At 37.6% G+C, this 20,950-nt stretch overlaps 1 protein-coding gene across 3 annotated transcripts in view; it reads right to left on the bottom strand.

Annotated features, from left to right (window-relative positions):
• unc5d (unc-5 netrin receptor D) overlaps positions 1-20,950 on the bottom strand; it is a 272,442-nt gene that overhangs the window by 49,378 nt on the left and 202,114 nt on the right. For all 3 annotated transcript variants that reach the window (XM_015390399.1, XM_015390401.1, XM_015390400.1), the window contains exons 5-8: positions 11,125-11,305; positions 10,192-10,359; positions 3,571-3,735; positions 3,226-3,258 (exon numbers count right to left, since the gene is read on the bottom strand). In XM_015390399.1, coding sequence (XP_015245885.1) covers positions 3,226-3,258; positions 3,571-3,735; positions 10,192-10,359; positions 11,125-11,305 — 547 coding nt within the window. The remainder of the gene's footprint in view (positions 1-3,225; positions 3,259-3,570; positions 3,736-10,191; positions 10,360-11,124; positions 11,306-20,950) is intronic.

The raw sequence follows: 20,950 nt of genomic DNA, 5'->3' as shown, positions 1-20,950 counted from the left end.
GAGGGGAACTACATATTGATTCGACAAGCTTTGAACAGCAACCTGCTTAATTCTCTGCTGCTTTGTGATAAAGAAGCAGCATGTAGGGGCTCCACAACAGAATGTCAATGGCTCATCTCAGTTTACAAAGCAAAGGTTCTACTTTCAGGTACTTTTCTGATTAGCATATTTTAAATACATTTTCTTCAACTTAAAACCTAAGGTAGGGCTTGGAATCTGCTTATGTTCATCCCACCACCCTAATTGTTTGATTTTTGTCTTTTTAAGATCAACTAAGGAGGCTGAGGCTGCACAGTACTACAAGAAATTCATTCAGTATTTTAATTTTTATTCTTTTTAGATATAACCTGTATTTCTTGTATTTGCATCAATATATGGTTAATAGATCTTCCTACTGTTTCTTTATCTTGATATATAACCAGATGTGCATTCACTTAGCCAGTAGAACAAGTTAGCTAGTTATCTGGGGTTCCATATCAAAATAATCTAAACTAAACTAACATTATAAAGAAACATTATGTTTATTTGACATAAGCTGTTCAAGTTTTTTCTTTTTTTTTCCACCTTTATATCAACACTAAGTATCATAAGGGGTAAGTAGCTCTTGGTTGACATAATAATCAACTCTTCTCTATTTTTATTTCCAATTATGGTCATTCTTCTCAAATAAGAGAACACTTTTAAATAAGGATACCTTGATATGACAATCTGGGCTGATTTCATTACCTTATATTGCTATCTTTTATATGGCTGATAACCAATATTCCCCAATATTAAAGAACATATGATTCCCTACCACTTTGATACCATTACAGTAAAATCCAAAAACGGTGCTGAAATTGCTTCTCTGCTTTAGTTAGTCAGCAATGATCCTTGGCTGCAACAAACCCCTATAGATCCACGCTACCTCCCCTTCATCTCTCAAGTGAGAAAATCAATCAGTCATCTGTTGTCATCAACCAACTCCTTCCTAATCAGACTGTTTTCTCCCCTCAGACCAACCAGAAACTTCCACTGACTTCCTGCAATTCTCTGCCTCCAGTTTCCTGTTGCTTTTGTAAATAAAATGTTAAAATCCACTGGTTCTCCGCATGCATGTGGGTCAAAAAACTACAAACCAACATGACAGACTGTAATAAGGGCTGTGAAATTAGTTTTTCACATTTTTTCTATCTAATAACTCTTTTGAACAGTGATGTCAGATATCAAATTTGAAAAAGCTAATTACAGGACCTTGCTGTGGTTACTGGATATCAACCAAAGTGATGAAAAATTAAAAACATTGTTAAATGGGTTCACAAGCTCAGCTTCTACCCCTTCAACTTAACAACTTAAAGAAAAGGCAAGAAATCCATCCGCTTCATCCTTTCACTATAGAGCAGAAACAACTAGGACATCCTACCCCTCTGAAATGTAGGATTAAGGGCTACTAAAGATGACAACAGAGGAAATTGGATTAAGTCTTATTACTGATTACATATAACCCCAAAAGCCTTATTTAGCCATCTGAAAAGGCAGAGCTGGATCAAGAAGCAGTATAGCAGAGACCCAAGTTTGAGTCTGTCGAATTACATTCTTTATTAGCAGATTGCTGCTTAAAAGAATTGTTAAAAAAAACGAAAACCATTATGAGGTTTTGCATTTGGAGCAAACATAATCTACAACAGAGTAAAAATATCTCCATCTTAGTATGTAGCAGAGATATTTTTAACAAACTTGTGGTTTCAAAGCACACATCATATATTGCCTGCAGATACCTTAAGAAAATAGACAAAGGACAACTGAAACTGCACAAAAAAGTGGAAATTGAAGTATAAAAAATGAAGTTAAAGGTATACAGTTCTTGAAAATGAACTTTTAAGCAACTACTATTTCCTTTTCAAGCTACAGTTTGTTTATACAGTAGCTTCCTACATACAAATTTGGTTGTAACATTAAATAAAAGAAGTAAAATAATGAAAAAATAAGTATGTTCCTCTGAAGGATGAACTCCAAGAAGGGATGATGATGAAAGATCTGTCAGCCTCATGGTTTTCATTTGTTAAAAATAAACTGAAATCAATCAGCAATGTATTTGCACTCCATGCAGTCTGTATCATATTGGATCTTTCACACATATAAATGGGTAATGTTATCCTCCATTAGTGTGTGTATGCACATAAACACATTGCTTTTATCTTTGAATCAATCAGTTCCAGAGATGCACTTATTCCATTCTCATATTGATTTAGAAACTCCTGAGTTTTAGAGAATAGAATATCTTGTCAGTTGAAGACCTTGAGGTTCTCTGTTAATTACATTACGATTAAAAGAGTCTTTGATCACGTTGCATTTGTTGGGCTGGTTGCCTGAAAAGCTGCAACCTGACACCATTGGTTTGCAAAATATTGTCATCTGCTTTGTTTGATGGGCAGGATAAGACTGATATCCATAATGCAAGTTGCTTTGTGAATCTACTACAGAACAAATATAGAGAAGTAAACATTTATATTACACAGTGAAGATTGCACTGCTTCTTTATAAATAAAGTGTACATTTATAGATCTGTTGTGGATTTAACAAAAACAGACTCAGTTGTGATGGAAACTCGTGTTCAAACCGCTTTCTGTAAATTCACTCTTAACTTCCTCTGCTCTTAAAACAGCCCAAAAGTTGGCCAATCGATATTTATAATATATACAGTAGCAGCTATTCAAAACGGCCCTTCCCAATCAAATGCCAGCTGAATGGCAGCCCACTTCCCTGCAACTCACAGCAAAATCCCCTCCTTTCCAGCCACTGGAGTGATCCCCTTTTGCATATTTTGTTACTCTGACTCCTCCCTTTCACTTAATTACAGGGTCTGACCAAGAGATGATGCTTCTCTTTAGATCTTAATGAACACAAATGATGACAGAATGTTTTTGTTAAAGGGTTGATGTTTAAATAGGAATTGTAGAGGACTGGCCAAGGTCCAGCCAAGGGGCCATTAAGGGAAGAAAGGAAAATTTGAAAGGCTACTACTGTACTTTGTGTTAGACATGCATCAGACATGACAGACATGAAAGAAGGTAAAAACCAAAATACATAATTTGTTTATAGCATTGTAAATAAATTCAGACAATAATAAGTTAATATTGAGACAGATAAAACACCCATAAAACACACAATTTTTTTCATCAGTGGAGTTAAAGTAAAAAGCAAAAACATGTTTTGGACGTTCAGATAAAAATGGGAACAACTCACCCTGTGGCTTTGCATCATGAAGCAACTTTCGATCTGCAGGTAGACAAAGAAATCTTAAGAGTCTGTAATTGTTTTAAAATTGCTGGTTCATACAGTCACGACTTGTACATGCATCCCTGCCTAAACACAAGGCACTTGATGTATGCAGAGTCAAGAGGATGAATAATGAAGATGGATGAAGGTGTTGGTAATGAGCATGATTGTAATGATGATCATGATCTCGCCTGCTCTGCCAAAAATGATAAACATTAAATGTATAATGACACAGTCTTTAAGCGTCATGCTAGAGACAGTAATGATCCTGAACTGTCTTTTATTACTTTTTAAACAGATGATGTTACCCACTCTGTGTACAGAGGCCGCCTGTGCAGTTTTCCGCAGCCAAAGGGAACCCATCACAGAGCCGTCCTCCATGTTTGGGTTCAGGAGCCGTGCACTCTCTGCTGCGGTGCCTATCGCAGTCTGAGCTACACACAGACCACTCGCTCCACTCCCCCCACCCTCCATCGACTAAGATAAAACACAAAGAGAAAAAAAAAGAAGTTTGCATTAACATAAAGAACTGACAAAGACAACGAAACACAAATACAACACACACACATAACGTAAACACCAATAAAGCTGTTTTTCCCACATGAGCACGGCTTCTTCTCCACGTTGATTCATTTCAAGTGTTTTGAATCTTTAAGGGAAACACTTTTAAATTACCACCGCACTACTTACAACAGCTTCTTCCACAGTCTGTCAAAATACTTTTTCAGGCTTCTCGACTTGGAGCACAGAGACCCTGTTTGTGCCATATCTAATCAAATCTTCTTTCCGCCTCCAAATGTTCTTTAAGCTCCCTTCCTCCTGCTGATCTCATGAACCATTTTATGTCTCAAGACATAAGAAAGAATCCCTCCCAAGAGTGAGAGAGCTGCATTCTCTGCCAGCTAGTTTTATAGAATGTGATAGATGTTTTCTTCAAACTTTACAGTGGTTGAAATCGTACATTTGGGTTTTATTAAAAAACCCTTCAGCAAAGCCGATCAAACATTAGTTGTGAAAACTAGATGATGTCTTGCCAGTTTTCTCAAATAAGGTTGCATTGGGTTGTTTTCCTATTCTTGTGGCTATTCTCTCTATATTTTCCAGATTTGTTTGCTTTAACAGTCGTTCTGATTTTATCACAAGCCGATGCCACTCATTAAGTCAAGGCAGTTAAAGTAAAGTGAGAGAACCTTCCAAAGATAAACTGCCATAATATGCTGAAAGAGAACACTTTTTTCGTTTACTTCCAGAACTCAAAATATCCTGACTTTATAGACGTGCTGAAATTGTGAACTGTTGGACAGCCAAACCGTGGCAGTAAGGCAATAGATCTAATAATATTATTTCTATCATCTTTTTTTTTAACCATATGTCTATGTGTTTGGTAAAAAGCAAAGGTTCACAGCCAATCATGTTTGGACTTTCATATTACATATTAGACAGTATTAAGTCTCAGCATGCCCTAGGTGTAAACAGATTTTCCTTGTTATGGCATGGGAAAAAACACAAACACTGTTTTTATGACACGTGTAAAAACATTGTGAAATGAAACTCCTCAGTTTTATTGCTTTAACAAAATAAGCTTTTGTTGTTCCGCACATAAAAAACTACTAAGATGCGCCCTACTTAAAGATAGCCCTAATCTAGAGGTAATTATAAAAGAGCCTTTTTGGAATGCATATTCTAATCAATTGACTATAATTAGGACATCTGAACTTAATAGTTGCTTGAGGCTCTTTTGGGTCAAATTATTAAATCAATGCACCATGACATGGAACTATTCAACCAGTTTAAAGGTGTTAGGGAAGTCCATGTGGCTTTCTTATCACCATCCTCCCCTTAATTTTAAGTAAAGTTAATTTGTTCAAAGCCTTTCATTGATGAACATTTTATAATGGAATATACTAAAGAAAGTAACAATGAAAATAGACAACAAACCATAAAACACACAATAAAAAACTCATCTAAATGATTTTCGGGTTACAGTATTCCACTGCCTTGATGCTGTGGAATAAAAGGCTGTACCTCCCCATGGTTCAACCAATGCTGCATGGACGAAGTTTCAGAGCCTTGGAATGAAGACAAAAATGGCAACTTATTAAGAGACGTATCGTTAATCAGTAATCTGAGGCCTGGCTGTGTAGCATCCTGTATGCTAAAGTGAGAAGATTTTGAATGAGTCTTAATTTCTAAAGGTAGCCAGCATAAAGCATATCAAATGGGAGTTACGGAGCTTGTATGCTGGAAGGTGTAAGCAGATGGTTGGAGGTGCAAAGAGATGATTTATCCTAATCAGTAAACAACGCAATGCAATAATCTAAATGGCACAAATGCATTGATAATTCTTTCAAGATCTGTTGAAGAGACCTTATGTCATAGATACTTGTGAGATATTCCTTAAATGTTCCCCAAATTTAAGAAACAGGAACAAGGCAGAGATTTAACATGTTAGGCAAAGCCTAGAGGAGAGAATATTACACCAAGACTGTGCAAGCTGGACGTATTAGTCAAAGGGAAAAAATAGAGTCTGGCATTTTTTTGTACATAGTTCAGAGGAAGGTCCAACTCTGGTCCTAGTATTGGTCCTTGAAAGTTAATCCTTTAATCTTACACTCACTGGCCACTATATCAGGTTCACCTTTCTAGCACCGCATTGGACTCCTTTTTGCCTTCAGAATGCCTTCATGGCAGATATTAAACAAGGTACTGAACAATTCTTAGAGAGTTTGGTGTATATTGACATGACACAGATGAGCATCCAGGGAATGGACATAGAGATAGCGGACTCTTATAAGTGCCTGGGTGTTCACCTGAAAAATAAACTGCACTGGACTCACAATTATAACATTCTCCACAAGAAGGGTCAGAGCAGACTCTTCCTGCTGAGGAAACAGAGATCTTTTGGAGTGCAGGGGGCACTCCTAAAGACCTTCTATGACTGTGTGGCATCAGTTGTCTTCTATGGAGCTGTCTGTTGGAGCAGTGCCTTATCTGTAGCTGTGAAAGTGGCTGGACTAGCTCAACAGGAAGGCCAGCTCTGTGGTTGGATGCCCTCTGGACTCAGTGCAGGAGTTGGGAAACAAAAGGATCCTAACTAAACTAACATCTCTGTTGGATAATGTCTCCCATCCCATGCATGAACTGTTGCAGAACTGGAGAGCTCCTTCAGCGACAGACTGCTGCACCCTAAATGCATCAGAGAGTGTTATCACAGATCCTTCCTCCCAGCAGCTGTAAGACTTTATAACCACCGCTGTTCCCAACAACCTCAATAAGTTGTTACATTCATGCAGATTTTTGCAGTTTCTACCTTAATCAGTTAAATAACATGCTGCTGTGATTTAATTTATTTTTTTTTTGTTTGGACATCTCTGGTGTAGTTGTTATTTTTCCACATATCCATTACTGTAAAAATGTCCACAACTGTATATTGATTATCTATCTCCAGATGCACAGTATTTATATTGTAAAAACACTGTACAGTACAGTATTTTATTTGTTTATTTTCTCAACTCTGTCACTTATTTTGTTATTTTTATAAAATGTTTCTAAGGTCTAAATTCGTGTGTTGCTATAATCTTTTGCTGCTGTAAACAACGCAATTTCCCCAATTGTGGGACAATAAAGGTATTTTCTATTGTATTGAATTGTATTATATTGTATTGTATTGCATTGTATTGTATTCTATTGTATACTAGCATCAGGCAAATGCCTGACATTTGTCAACTGCACATCCATGATGAAAATCTCCTGTTCCAACACATACCAAAGGTGCTCAATTGAATTGAGATCTGGGGACTGTGGAGGCATTTGAGTGCAGAGGACTCATTGCATGCTCATGCTGACAGGATTTGCGCTTTATGACATGGTTTATTATCCTGCTGGAAGTAGCCATCGGAAGATGGGTACAATGTGGTCATAAAGGGGTGGAAATTAACAACGATCAACGAGCAGTTGTACCTAATAAAGTGGCCGGTACTGTAGATAGAGACTAGACTGCATTGGGGAGCCTGTTTAACTGATGAGGCCTAAAAGACATGCTGTATGCATGTGAATACCTACATGTGATAACCTACATGAAAGGGGTAGGGAAATAATAGTACCAGCTCAAGGGAGCACATGAAAAGCAATTAATATTGTACCCAGAAGTGACCCCCTGTGGAACCCAGCAGGTTTGAGACTATCTAAAAGGTGAACGCGTTCACTATAATTTAAAAAAGTCCTCCTCAGATACATCAGAAAACTGTTAAACAGGACCAGAGACAGCAGCAAAAGCTGTCAGCCTATTTACTAAAATGTTAAAATGTCAAAGTTTTCGCTAAGATCAAGTTAGATTATTATGGAGGAATTTGCTGGAACAGAAGCCATTAGAAGATTATTTGAAACCTTCAATATAGCTGTCTCAGTGGGGTGCTGCTTTTGAAAGCCAGATTGGAAAAGGTAAAAAACATAACAGAGACCTAAAATAAAAGGTAGATTTCAACTCAGTTAATTAGTACCTATAAAGCTGCCATTAAGATTTATTTTCAAGTGGAGTTAGCTCAAAACAGTAACTTTTTTAGTAACTATTTGAAAAAGTGTTTTAATTAACTCTTAAACAGAGCGTGCATGAGGAGAGACGGGCTTGTGCATGCTCTCGCACACGTTTAATGGACGTTCCTTCTCAGCAGCGGGTACGGGGTTGTGCATGTGCATTTTTCTTTTTTAAAGTGGAGAGGGAGGGTCTTTTAAAAAAAANGGAAACCCATTTCGGCCGCTTGTATCCGCGATCTCGTTCTTTCGGTCATGACCCAGAGTTCATGACCATAGATGAGGGTAGGAACGTAGATCGACCGGTAAATCGAGAGCTTCGTTTTTTGACTCAGCTCTCTCTTCACCACGACGGACCGGTACAGCGCCCGCTTCACGGCAGACGCTGCACCAATCCGCCTGTTGATCTACCGCTCCCTTCTTCCTTCATTCGTGAACAAGATCCCAAGATACTTAAACTCCTCCACTTGGGGCAGGACAACCCCCCTGACCCTGAGAAGGCACTCTACCCTTTTCCGGCTCAAGACCATGGCCCTGGATTTGGAGGCACTGATCCCCATCCTGGCCGCTTCACACTCGGCTGCGAAACGATCCAGCGAGAGCTGCAGATAACGACCTGATGAAGCCAATAGGACCACATCATCTGCAAAAAGCAGAGACGCAATCCTAAGGCCACCAAAACGGATCCCCTCAACACCTTGGCTGCGCCTAGAAATTCTGTCCATGAAGGTAATGAACAGAATCAGTGACAAAGGGCAGCCCTGGCGGAGTCCAACTCAGCAAGCAACATCACTACTTTTGGCACTAGTGTCTCAGATTTTCTTCTTTACTCCATAGAAATTCTATGGGGTTTAGGCCAGTGATGCTCAGTGGTACCATTGTTATTAACTCAGATATTGATTTAGGCGGTGTGATCAGGTAAAAAGCCAGACCGGAAAAAATAAATCTACATCTTCTATTCCCTTTTCCTCATCAGTCAGGTAAGATGTCCAGCATCTGTGTTTGGTGGCATGAAGCTGTATCTTAATATAGAATCTCTATTTTTTTATGCACTTTGCTTCAAACAGGAATGTACTCCCTGTTTCTAATGCATCTTTCTATCAAATGTTTTCCTTCCACTCAACCTTAGTTCATGCTTTAAACCAGCTTATCAGGCAGTGACTCGTTATGCAGTGCTTCTGCCTGACTACCATCAGCTTAGCAATCTCTGACATGGCTGCATTCAACTCTGATTAAAAAAAAATCTTTTTGAGACATGTAACATCATTTTCTATTGAAAGCAACAAAATAAACACTTAAAATATATCAGCCTGCAATGAATTTATATAATACAATTGTTTGATATTTTCAATTAATGTACTGAAAGAAATTAAGTCATGAATGATTTAAGTAATTAAACTGGACCTAAAGGATATGATCCTGTGGAGCAGTTTAGATCCAATGAGGCAATTTAAGAGTACATCTTTCTGAGCCTTTAATTACCACAGCTATACATTCCAATATAAACAGGCAGTTCATAGTAATAGTTGATTCCCTTTTACCCGAAAGTCTCATAAGCTTTATATATTTAATATATATGATAATTAAAAGGTTTGGAGAATAAAGGAAAAGCATCATTCACTTATTCATTTAATATTGTCTTCTAAGACCTTTCATTTTAACTCCTAAAATGTAAGAAACTCTGATAGCTATTGGTTTATGTGAGATATTCTTCTGTCCACCTTTTTAAAAAACGTTCTGTTTGTGTTGACCACCTCACAGAAGTCAAGAAATGTCTTGTTTTTTCTGCTCTCAAGCAAAATACTTTGGCTTGACTCAGTTGTGCATGGGAATAAATAACTCCAGGCAAATGTCAAAGTTGAAAATAAAAAAAATGGTTGAAACTGAAGTTTTTTTAAAAGCAAACTAACAAGTTCTTTCATCTGACCAAAGCCTTCTGTTTTTGCCAGAACCCATAAGCCTAGTTTCTACACTGATACCAGTGAACATTTGATCTTCTGATTTCACCATGGGCTGCAGGCGTGGTTTCTATGGATTATTCTTGTTCCAGTGAGTCACACAGATAGTTGACCGCATAGGGATCTAGAGAGTTTTGAGATTTACAGTCTTTGGATTTTTTTGCTGTGTTGCCTGATCCACTTTGGAGGTTGCTCAGCAACAAAGTCTAGGTGTATTTTTTTTGTCGAGGTAGCAGCTGCATGATGGAAGAGTCCAAAAGATTCCAAGCAGAATATTGAGCTGCAGAAAAATGAACAGACTAACTCAGCTTCCCTACCAATTATTTTAATATTGTAGCTCATCTGGGATTTAATAAATTAAATTGCAGCTCTTTTCATGAATGATATTAGGAGCTCTTTCACATGTAGACCCTAAGAAGCATAATAGCTAACATAATACTCTTACCTGGACACACTGTGTTGCACGTGCTCTTCTGCACTGACATGCCCTCGCAGAAGGCACCGCCGTTTAGAGGAGCTGGATTTGTGCAGGTTCGTGACCGTTTCTGCACGCCCCGCCCACAGCGCACGCTACAGTCGGACCAGTCGCTCCATGAAGACCAGCCTCCATTCACTGAGGGAAGCAAAGATTAAAACAAAATCGCAGTTAACAAGACGTTTTCTATCTTATGTAAAAGTGCAATAAGAGGCTGAGTCATGGGTTTTCTAACACTACTCAGGATGTTTGACTAATCTGCTCATTTGCTGTCACAGGGAAGGAAGCGATACTATTGTTCCATTACTACACATCTGTCTAAGGCTATTGGCAAGAGTAAGCCCGTCAGAGCCCTTCATTAGCATTATGGAAATTAATAATTGATGATCTACATCAACCCTTGGTGAGAAAGAATCTGATATATTCCAGCTGCAGCTTAAGGTCCTTTACGAATAAATAAGAGTACAAGACGGAAGGTCAGTACAACAGGCATGAAGCCACTAATGAATGCTTTGCTTTAGTCAAAATTGTGTGATGCCAGTAGGACATTATAATTTTACTCTGTATAGGCCCATTAAATGCTGGAAAACATTGTTTGCTTGCCTGCAGCTATACAAAGCGTTTTGAACACAGTATTTATTGCAGGCACAAATAAGCTGTAGAGTGTCACTGACCCCACGGAAGCTGCTTTTCAATCATTAATAACAGGGCTCTTGTAAATATTGTGACTATGCCTGCTTGTTAAACACAACTGATCAGCCGCTGTAACCTGTTCTCAAGATTCAAGAGTGCAAAAGGATTTTTTTTAAGTGGTTTCTATTTAGTTTTTAGGGCAATTAGACAGAAGCATTTTGTATAGAAGATTTATACCTGATTTAGTTTGACTTTACATACATATCTTACCGTAGACTACAACCATAGATGTGGCACTACGTCTCTTGGCGACGATGTTGCTGGCAACACATGTGTAGTTCCCAGAGTCAGAGAGGCGGGCCTCTGAGATGATTAGATCATGGTCACCATTTTTACTAATCAAGCCATCATTACCAACATTCAGAGGCTCTTCGTTTTTAAGCCATTCCACCTGCAAACAAAAGAGCAAGCCACATTTCTCCTTTTAGCTGAAAAGAAACGCTTTAACATGAGAGGCAGCAGATCTTTTTTCAGTGCTACAACACCTCCAATATTAGCAACTTCTCCAAGAACTGATGAAACACTGCCACACCGGGACTTTCTAATGTGACCCTCCTTAAGAGGATTATAGTGAGATAAGGATGGCACATGCCTTCTGTTTTATCCTCCATTATGATGGAAAAAGAAGAGTTGCGTAAGTGTGCCATTTTCATTTATATTTTGAACCACGTTTCTCTCTATCCTGCCTCTCCATCAAGCTCCAGTCGCACCCACTGGCACTCATGATAGGATGTGTCAAAATCAAACAGATGGATCTTTATCTGCAATAGCGATAAAGCAACACTAACTATTAACTTTTCAGTACATCTCTACATTTATAAACAAAATTATTAGTACCTCTAACAATTTAAATAACATAGATAATAGATTTTTAAGAATTTGTACCGTTTTCTAATTTGATTTGAATTTCAAAAAATGTATTTTTTATCCATTCACAACTTTATGAGTCCATAGGGTATAAATACAAAATAAAGGCCCATTTCTTTCAGTCACGTGGATGAATGGTGATGCAGGTTGATCTTACCAAAGTGTTCACTGAGCTGGATGACAAATTGAAGGTTAAAATATCTTTAAAGCTCACTGTTAGAGAACGGCAGCAGAGAATAGCAACTTGGCATGACCTCTTACGCATAACAAGAATAAGATGCAATTCATTGCATATCTGTAATCAAACTGTTAGGCATTTCTTTTTTTTTTGTCTGTTGTCGGAAAAAAACCTCTGAACATTTTGCAAAAGAAACATAAAGGTACTCTGTCGAAGTCAACTGTGAGGGTTTTAGGTAGTTTAGAAATGTGTGCAGATGCTGTTTTTCTTACCTAATGCTTGTGTAACCAGGATAATTTCTTCCATTCAATTGAATTAATCCTAATTATATCGAGTATTAATTTTCCTTAAGCAGTTTATTTTTTGTTATTGAAATTCGAGTTGGTGAAATTATGTTTTCTTAAATATTTATTTTATTTTTTTTAAATTTATTCAGAAAGTCCTCTTTAATATAAAAAAAGGTATTTATTTGAGAATTGTTGGATCCAAAGATCCGCATTTAATGTCAGTTTATGATCTAGTCATGTGATATCATTATCACGTGACGTGTTGCGACGCTGCAACAGTGTCTGATAAGATAGACTAGCGGAATGTGCTGGATTGTCACTACCACAGATGTCAGTATGTGAAAATAATATTAATATATTACCAGCATTATTGTTTTTTCTGATGGTAAAAATTTAGTCACATGCACACAGACTCTAGCCCAATGTTTGCCGCAGAGATTGCAAACATTTTTCCAAGTCAGTTTGAAGCTGACTGTTAAACGTGCATAATATACATAGCAAACAAGCTGCACCCAAACTATGTTTGATAAAAAGCATTGGTAGATTATAATACAAGTTGGCATCCTCCTGTCACTACTCTACACGTTCCGTTGATTCTGATGATCAGCATATGTTCAATATATTCATGAAGGCAAAAATGCATAATCTTTCACCTGCTGTTTCGCATATTTTAGACACACAATTCTTGCGTCTGCTTTGTTAGTTAATCAGCATTGATTGGAAGGTTGGAATATTTTTAGACAAAATCCTTTAGGAGATCACCGCCAAATGTTGTCAATCTAGTAAAAGGAGGTTGGAGAAATTACTGGTAGCAACACTACCAAAAACTGTATGACCTGTGATTTTGTAACATATTAAAAATGTAGCCATCATCAAAAATGAAAATGTTTGCAGGGTGCCATTAAACATGGAAAGAAAGTGGGTTGGAACTTTAAGTTTCAAACTGCAAGCCTTTTTAGCTGTCAATAATGACGTTTATCTGTCAACTTTCAGAAGACATATCAGAGTTTAATGTCAATTAGGATACAGCTAACTTGATGCAGGTGAGAAGAATGGTTCAAGATATTAATTCATGATATAGGGATGTAAACAAATAACTGACTTATGATTAACTGTTTAATAATGGTTTAATAGATTCAAATTTGTTCCATCTGATTAATTGATGATATTACAAGGAATTTATTTCAGTGTGACAGTCATGTCACCATCCAGTACAGGGTGCTGCTATTCATTCCTAAGTTGTCATGATCTCTGCACTGATGGCTGCCCAATGCTCACTCCATTCACCTGTCTAACTCTGCCCGGTTGTTCATTACTGCTCATCTAATACACCTGCTGCTGCTTCTATTTATACGTCTCAGTAGCAGCCAGTGTGGTCAGATTACTGCTGCTCATGCTTTTGTTTTAGTGCTCATTCTTGGGGGCCAGTGGAGACAGGGGTTTAAGCCTTTCATAGTGTTTCTGATTTCCTGATCCTGATCTGCCTATTTTCAAATGAGCATTCCATGTTCCTGTCTTGGCTCAGTGGAGAGAGCGTGTTTTTGCATTTCGTAGTGATCCTGATTTCCTGACCTGTTCTGCCTCACGGTCACTGAGCCTGCATGTTCCCGCCTGAACGTTCTGCCTGTACTGTCTCCAGACTCCTGGACCTCTGATTCTTCTTGTTCTGATCTGTTTCCCTGACCTAGCTTGGACTCCTGCATGTTCTCTGGGGCTGCAGCATCTAGGACACTCAGACCGACGCTCGCCGCATCTCATTGGCAGCCCACTGGCTGGATCCTACCACGTTTTATGGAGATGGACTGAACTATTAAACCAGGTTAGTGACTTAAATGGATAATCATCCTTCATCAGATTATCATGGTCACTAATCTGTGTTTTTCTTCAATTAGAGCTTCCAGTCATAGATGTCCTAGCGGCAGCCACTGCTATCCACAGCCCTATCTTTATTTTGAATAAATGCTTTGAATTATCCCACTGTCTGTCTCGCCTTAAATACTGGGTCCTTCTGTCCTGCCTCATGATACATTTGGGACCTAACTGGTATTTGCAAGAGATCTTATTCCAGAGCAGAGGCATGCTAGAGCAGAAACATGAATTAATCGAGAGTTACATGCTTCAAGTTTGATTACACTAAAGATTAGCTGCAACAAACTTGCCGTACAATTAGTTGAAATTAAGTGGCAAACAGTCTGACAGCATGTGAGAGCAACATACCAAGTCTTTTAATGATAGTTTTATTTTTTTGGAGTTATTAATAAAACTTCACATGTTTTATTAATCTATTATTCAGTAAAACAATTGCTTTACTGTGGGGTTAATTAAAAAAATAAATCTAATGTCCAAAAAAACATTTTTTATTTATTCAGTATTCAATACAGCTGGCACAATGCATTGTTGAAATAATGTAATACTTTATCTTATTGTAAACAAATATTTAGTTATGGACAGATCCTCTTGATAAAAGAGAAATCTCGTTAGTTGATTGATAAGATAAATCAACTTAATTCCCTATTCTATAACTCTATGATTCTTCTAAAGGTTTGTTAAAGGGCTAATTTTGAAATATAAAGCTAATTTTACAGTACTATAACAAACATCATGGGAAATGTTTTAATAGAATAAAATATAAGAAAGAATGCAATAGTATCCAATTCTCAAAGAGAATATCACATACTGCTACAGAACGGGAAAAAAAGCGGTATAGGCATGTTTACCACTTTGTTGCATCACTTCTGTAAGTTTTAAGAAGTGAGAAGACTCGCTGCCTGCCGTGTTAAAAGCAAAATGTTTGTCCATTCAAGTTTGTTTTGAGACTTGAGCTCCCCGGCCTTTGAGGGCCTCCTTTGTGAAAACTTTGTTGAATGATGCACCAAATCTTTTCAGCTCATGACAAGTATAGACTGCAAAGACCGGCTTTATCAGCTAAAATGAGAAGGGAGCTGTGCAGTTGCTCGGTATGCAGATTTTGCTTTGACATGGTTTTGGAGAAATAAACATTCTTCTGCCTGAAAAAATAGTGGTTTTGACAGCAGCATATGTAGCAGTGTATGTCATTCAGCATTAATTGTGCCTAAAAGATAGACATCCGCCCTGTATGCACTGTCGCACCCCAGTCAATCAAATATGTGCTAAAAGATGACCCAGGATATTGCTCGTTTGTTAAAGCTTCCATATCTTATATCCAAGATTCAACATTTTACAGTATACTTTCCCTCAGTCTTCTTAAAAAATACATTTTTTTCTGGATATGTTTTTTTTTCTTTTGTATCTTTGCATGATACATTTTTATCTTGTATTTCTGCATCTTAAGTTCCACTGTGTTTTACTAATAAGTAGTTTTCGGAGTGTTTTCCAGACCGACAATTATTTTCACCACAGGATGTCTGTATGGCTGAATACTTGAAAATTGCAGCCATTCACTGCTGATTTTATCTCTTTTTTCCCCCTTGCCAATATGACCAAATCCCAAAAGTTGTTTTAGATTTACTATGAAAAATATTCCTAAAATTTTGAGTAATTATAGTTTTTGACAGCATGGTAACCTCCTTCTTGTTTTCACTTTTGAAGGACTAATTGGAATGTGCTTTCAGCTCCAAATCATGGTGACTTGTTGATGATTAATGTTCCACCGGGTGTTTTACACAAATTTTCTATAATTTTGTTGTCACTTTTCCAGTTCTTTTCCACAATGTGCCAGTGGCATCAAATCCAAAATGACCCCAAGTAAAATAATTCTGCTTTTTATCCACTTATCTACTTTTAAACCAGTCTTACTACGGTGGTTCACACTATTTATCAAACTGGCAAATGTCCAACTTAAATATTTAGGCAGTAAAAAAGTTCTAGTTTATTTTTCCCTTTAAATAAAATCTAAAAAAAATGTTCATACTCCTCATACAGTCAGGGACACTTGACAATTATTTGATATACTGTATATGCATTGTCATGATTATGCCCTTTGTGGACTTCTGTTTAACTTTCTTTTTAAGTTCTCAGTTACACTTTGATTTGTGTTATTCTGTGTTTTCTTGATCATTGGTTTGTTTCCCATTTTGTGTTATATTTAAGCAGTGTTTCATTTTTTAAATTTATCCCTGTTGCCCCCTTATGTCATTCTCCTTTACCTTAACTCCTTCTAGTTACTTCTGTCTACACCTGCTCCATATCGGCTATTTAGTCCTCCCATTGTTTCTGTCTCCCATATGTACACCCCCTGTTCAGTTAGTCTTTGCTGGATTCCCTTCCTTCATTCATTCCCTCTGTGACCTATGTGTTCCCCTTTGTTCTGGGTCCTGTGTTTTGTGATGATTTATGTGTGGATTTATGCTTCAGTTGCTACCATTGGTTATTAAATCTGCAAAAAACTACCTCAGCTTCTCTCTCTGTCAAAAAAAACTCCACACAACCTGATATGCATGTTGAACACATGCTTCACTTCATGTTTCTACCAATATTTTAGATAAACTCATTTATTTCTTTAATTTCATTATTCAAATTAGGTTTATTTCATCCTCTAAATTTCATCTACATAGCTGTGAAAGAAAAGCTTTATTCTGTTGCTTTTAGTCTCAATTAAATGTTCTGGATCACCAGTAAGAGGTTTAAATTTGAAGGCAAATGGTAGTGATGGTGAGATGAAGCCTCATGAGGCATTAAACCGTTTGGGCTAATTGATGTGAACATGGTGACATGTTCACATTTTTTTCCCATTTAAGTTCCTTTGAAATCATTAACTACAGGTGTGTATATTGAAATCTTTTGTACGTTTTTTTGTGTGAAAAAGAGAACAATCGGTTAAGGTATACGGCTTTTCTGCCATTTTATTGTAATAAGCTCAAGAAGACAGTGAAAGTGCTTGTGCAAATTGGGCCATGATGAGCAAAACGAAAGGCGTTTGTCATATCTATTCAAAAATAATAGTTTTTCCACAGTTTTTGGTTTTACTCAGGTTGGAAGTTATGTGCTCAATCAATCTTTTGGCTAAACCAACCAATCTAATTTGGTTGTGTTTTTACCCAATCAATATTTGTACCAGCAGGGCAAACCAATACAAATTAGTCACACTAGCCAAAATAGTTTTAATAGGCACTTTCAAAAGTCCAAGGTGGGTCTTCAACCAACATTCTCAGGATTGGAAGTCATTGTCATACAGCTGACACCACTGGCAATGAAGCTATAGAACATGAAGCCATTCTACTTAATAGTGATGTTCCAACTGTAACCAGTGGTGTGCTCAGATCTTGAGCATTACATTGTTTAATCTGACCAACTAACTTGTTTGTTTTTCCAACCAATCTATTCTATCCATCCATCCATTATCTGACACGCTTGTCCCAATTGGGGTCGCGAGGGGTGCTGGTGCCTATCTCCAGCTGTCTACAGGCGAGAGATGGGGTACACCCTGGACAGGTCGTCAGTCCATCACAGGGCAACACAGAGACAAACAGGACAACCAACCATTCACGCACAAACTCACACCTAAGGAGAATCTAGAGAAGCCAATTAACCTAACAGTCATGTTTTTGGACTGTGGGACCAATCTATTCTTAGAATATAAACAAACTCTATCCAACTGGACTGAATACTGAGGCTGAATACTGAGGCTGTTTTGATGCCTGTCAAAGTTTGGGGCGGGCTGAACCACTTCCTGAAGCGATCACACAGTATGGCAGCACAGCAAGGCTTTGGACACCATTTATTTAGGCTCCTCCCCTAAACAGACGAAGCCTCGACATGCGCTTCGAAGCCTAGGCTCATCTCATAACCTCACTAGAAAATGGAATTTCGCTTCTGTTGGCTTGCACCAACATAAATCAAATAGCCACCCTTTGAACAATTCAGAAGAACCAAGGTTGGCTATTTGATTTGCATCTGACTTAGAATGCGTGCAGGAGGCTCCTGGATAGCTGTCAAAACGTTAAAAAAAAGAAAAAGAAAAAAACTGAGTGTAATTTCAGTTGCCTTCCAATTTAAGCCTCTTTGTGGTTACTATGACCTGAATGACTGATCATTTACACGTTCTGGATCATTAAATAAATGTTAATATCAGCTAATTATATTCAAAGTAAATATAAAATTCAGTTTTTAATTTGAAATGTTAATTTATCAAGAGGAAAAAAAACATATCTTAACAAATATAGGCCTATTTAAAACTGTTGTTTCCCATTTAAGAAATGAAACTGGGCTATAATCTGTTTTATGGTCAGATTAAAATGTAAAATAATGTTTTTATATAGAATATAATCATGGTTTCTTTTAATTAAAACCCCATAGGAAAAGGTAATTTAACTAAAGGCCGAACTAATTCAAGGTATCAGCGTAATGTTATTCATCTTAGAAGTTATTTTTGATCTTGATTAATGAAAAGTGCAATGAGGTCCTTTTCGCACTGTGGAAGGATTACAGCCAGCTTTTATTTGCAGATGTGCTTTAATTCTGCAAAATTCATATCACAGCATTATAATCAGATTTAAGTCAGAATTATGACTAACCCACTTCAAAACATTCATTTCCTTTCTTTTTAATCATTCACTGAGTAGACCTGATGGTTTTCTTTGGATCGTTGCCTTCTGCATAACCCGAACAAGCTATTGTTTAAGGTAATGAGTAGAGACTCAGATTCTCTGGTATTGCATGTTTCATCAATTATAGCAAGTTATCTTGGTCTGATTTGGGTAGCTGTTCCCTCTTAAAAGAGGAAAATAGAGTTTGCAAAATTCTTTAAACAATAATGTCAGTAATCTTTGTCAAAATGAGTTTGAGGTTTTGTGATGTTTATTTAAGAACCAGCAAAACCAGAAATCTGTAAACAGAAAATAACTTTCACACAGTATTGTACAGTATGTGTCAATGTAAGCCCCAGTGATATAAATGAAGAAGAGAAAATAACAAACATTTAAGATTTATCAAGACGTGAAGGAGCCCATTCCACAGTAATTGCAAAATAAGGAGTTTTGTACGAAAGGAAGCACTTGGCTGACAACAACTCAGAGTGAGTGATGTAGTAGGTAGGTCACATCCACTAGCGTTACCAATTCATTGTCCGTGCACTGAGTGAAAGTAATAAGGAATTACAAAATAAAAGACGCTCTGTTGATGCTCCCTTCCTCGCATGACCGGCTCTGCAAATTGCTATTAATGTGCCACTAGCATGAGCCGTTCATTGAGAGGGACGAGCCGGAGCGTGAGGAGTGGGGTTTGATTTATGGCCGTGTGTTTGGGGATTAAAACTCCGCCCCCGCTGGGAGCTCCATATTTTGTGCATGGGGGGATCCATTTGCCGGAGGAATTTAACAAGAACCAGTGAACTTGGAGATTGCTTTGCCTTTTGAAACCCTGGACGGCAAAATAAATAAATAAGTCAAGTCATCGATAAATCAAGAGTCATGTTGTTAAGAAGTGGGTGGGAGGTTTGTTTTGCCTTTGAAGGATCGGGAAGTCTTTAAAAAGTTATCATGTGGTTCTGTTTTAACCTGCTTTTTTCCTTTTTTTTTTTTTTTTTTTACAGCACTTGACTTTGCAGCTTTCAGCACACTCCAAACAGCATTAGTGGTTCGAAATGGTCAATCTATCAGCCCAGTTCTAATGTTACCTTTAATATCATGAGTGTCTTGGTCCTCCCTCTCTGGTCATCAAAACGTTTAGTCTTCTAATTTAAGATTAAGATATAGTCCCTGTCAAACCTTTCCATTTATCAGAGACATATTCAATTCAATTTGATTCCGTTTATTTATGTGGTTTCAGCGACAATTCTACCAGATCATACAGTAGATTAGTTCAAAGTTTTCATTTAAGGAAAACCAGTTGATTGAATGGACGTATTGACTCGAAGGTAATCCCTCACACCAGGCATGCTTGTAGCGACAGTGGAGAGGAAAAACTCCCTTTTAACAGGAAGAAACCTCCAGCAGAACCAGGCTCAGAGTGAGCAGCCATCTGCAGAGGCCAACCGGGGTTCAAAGGGATAGAAGCAGATATACAGCAATAACCCTAGATACAAAAGGTGACTGTTAACCAGCTCCACAGGCGGCTCCATCAAGGAGACACAGACCCAGGCAGATGAGCTCCGAGCCAGCTCCCATGTCAGAGGATAAAGAGAGCACGACATTACAAGTACATATTCACTACATGTTGTAGGGGCTTAATGTGACAGAATGAAAAGTCTGCAAGACTATACAGAAGAAGACAAATTCTGTGGTTTAAAATAAAATCTCTGATTGAAGAAGGCTGTTAATTGGATAAAGTCTTAGGAAGTTCTGTTTCCAGTTTGCTTTGCAATGTTTTGATTTACACAGCCTCAGTGAAAAGACAAAACATGCTTTTTAGATTTTACTTATATTTTTTGCAGCATCTTGAAAACTGCATCATCTCCCATGCAAGATAAATATATAGCTGTCAAGTCAACCGTTAAGGCCACGCAAATACTGTATTTGACCCCTCTGTCCCGCCGTACTCCTGCAATAGCAGCTCCTGTACATTTTAGGGATGCACGATATAATCGGCCCCCTATCTGTATCAGCCTGTATCGGCCTTAAAACTAAATATCTGACATCGGTCCCCCCACCGATATTTAACCCGATATTTGATCAGCTTCTGAGTTTCTAAAGTCTAAAAAAAAAGAAAAAAAAAGACACTACTTCTTCTAAAGAAGAGGGAAAAAATATTGATACATTAAAATATCACAATATCTTCATATGCTGAT

Source organism: Cyprinodon variegatus, unplaced genomic scaffold (assembly GCF_000732505.1).
Source record: "Cyprinodon variegatus isolate N-32 unplaced genomic scaffold, C_variegatus-1.0 Scaffold497, whole genome shotgun sequence".
In the NCBI taxonomy this organism is placed as follows: domain Eukaryota; kingdom Metazoa; phylum Chordata; class Actinopteri; order Cyprinodontiformes; family Cyprinodontidae; genus Cyprinodon; species Cyprinodon variegatus.
Note: the sequence above shows the minus strand (reverse complement) of the source record. Positions and strands in the feature narration are given on the sequence as shown.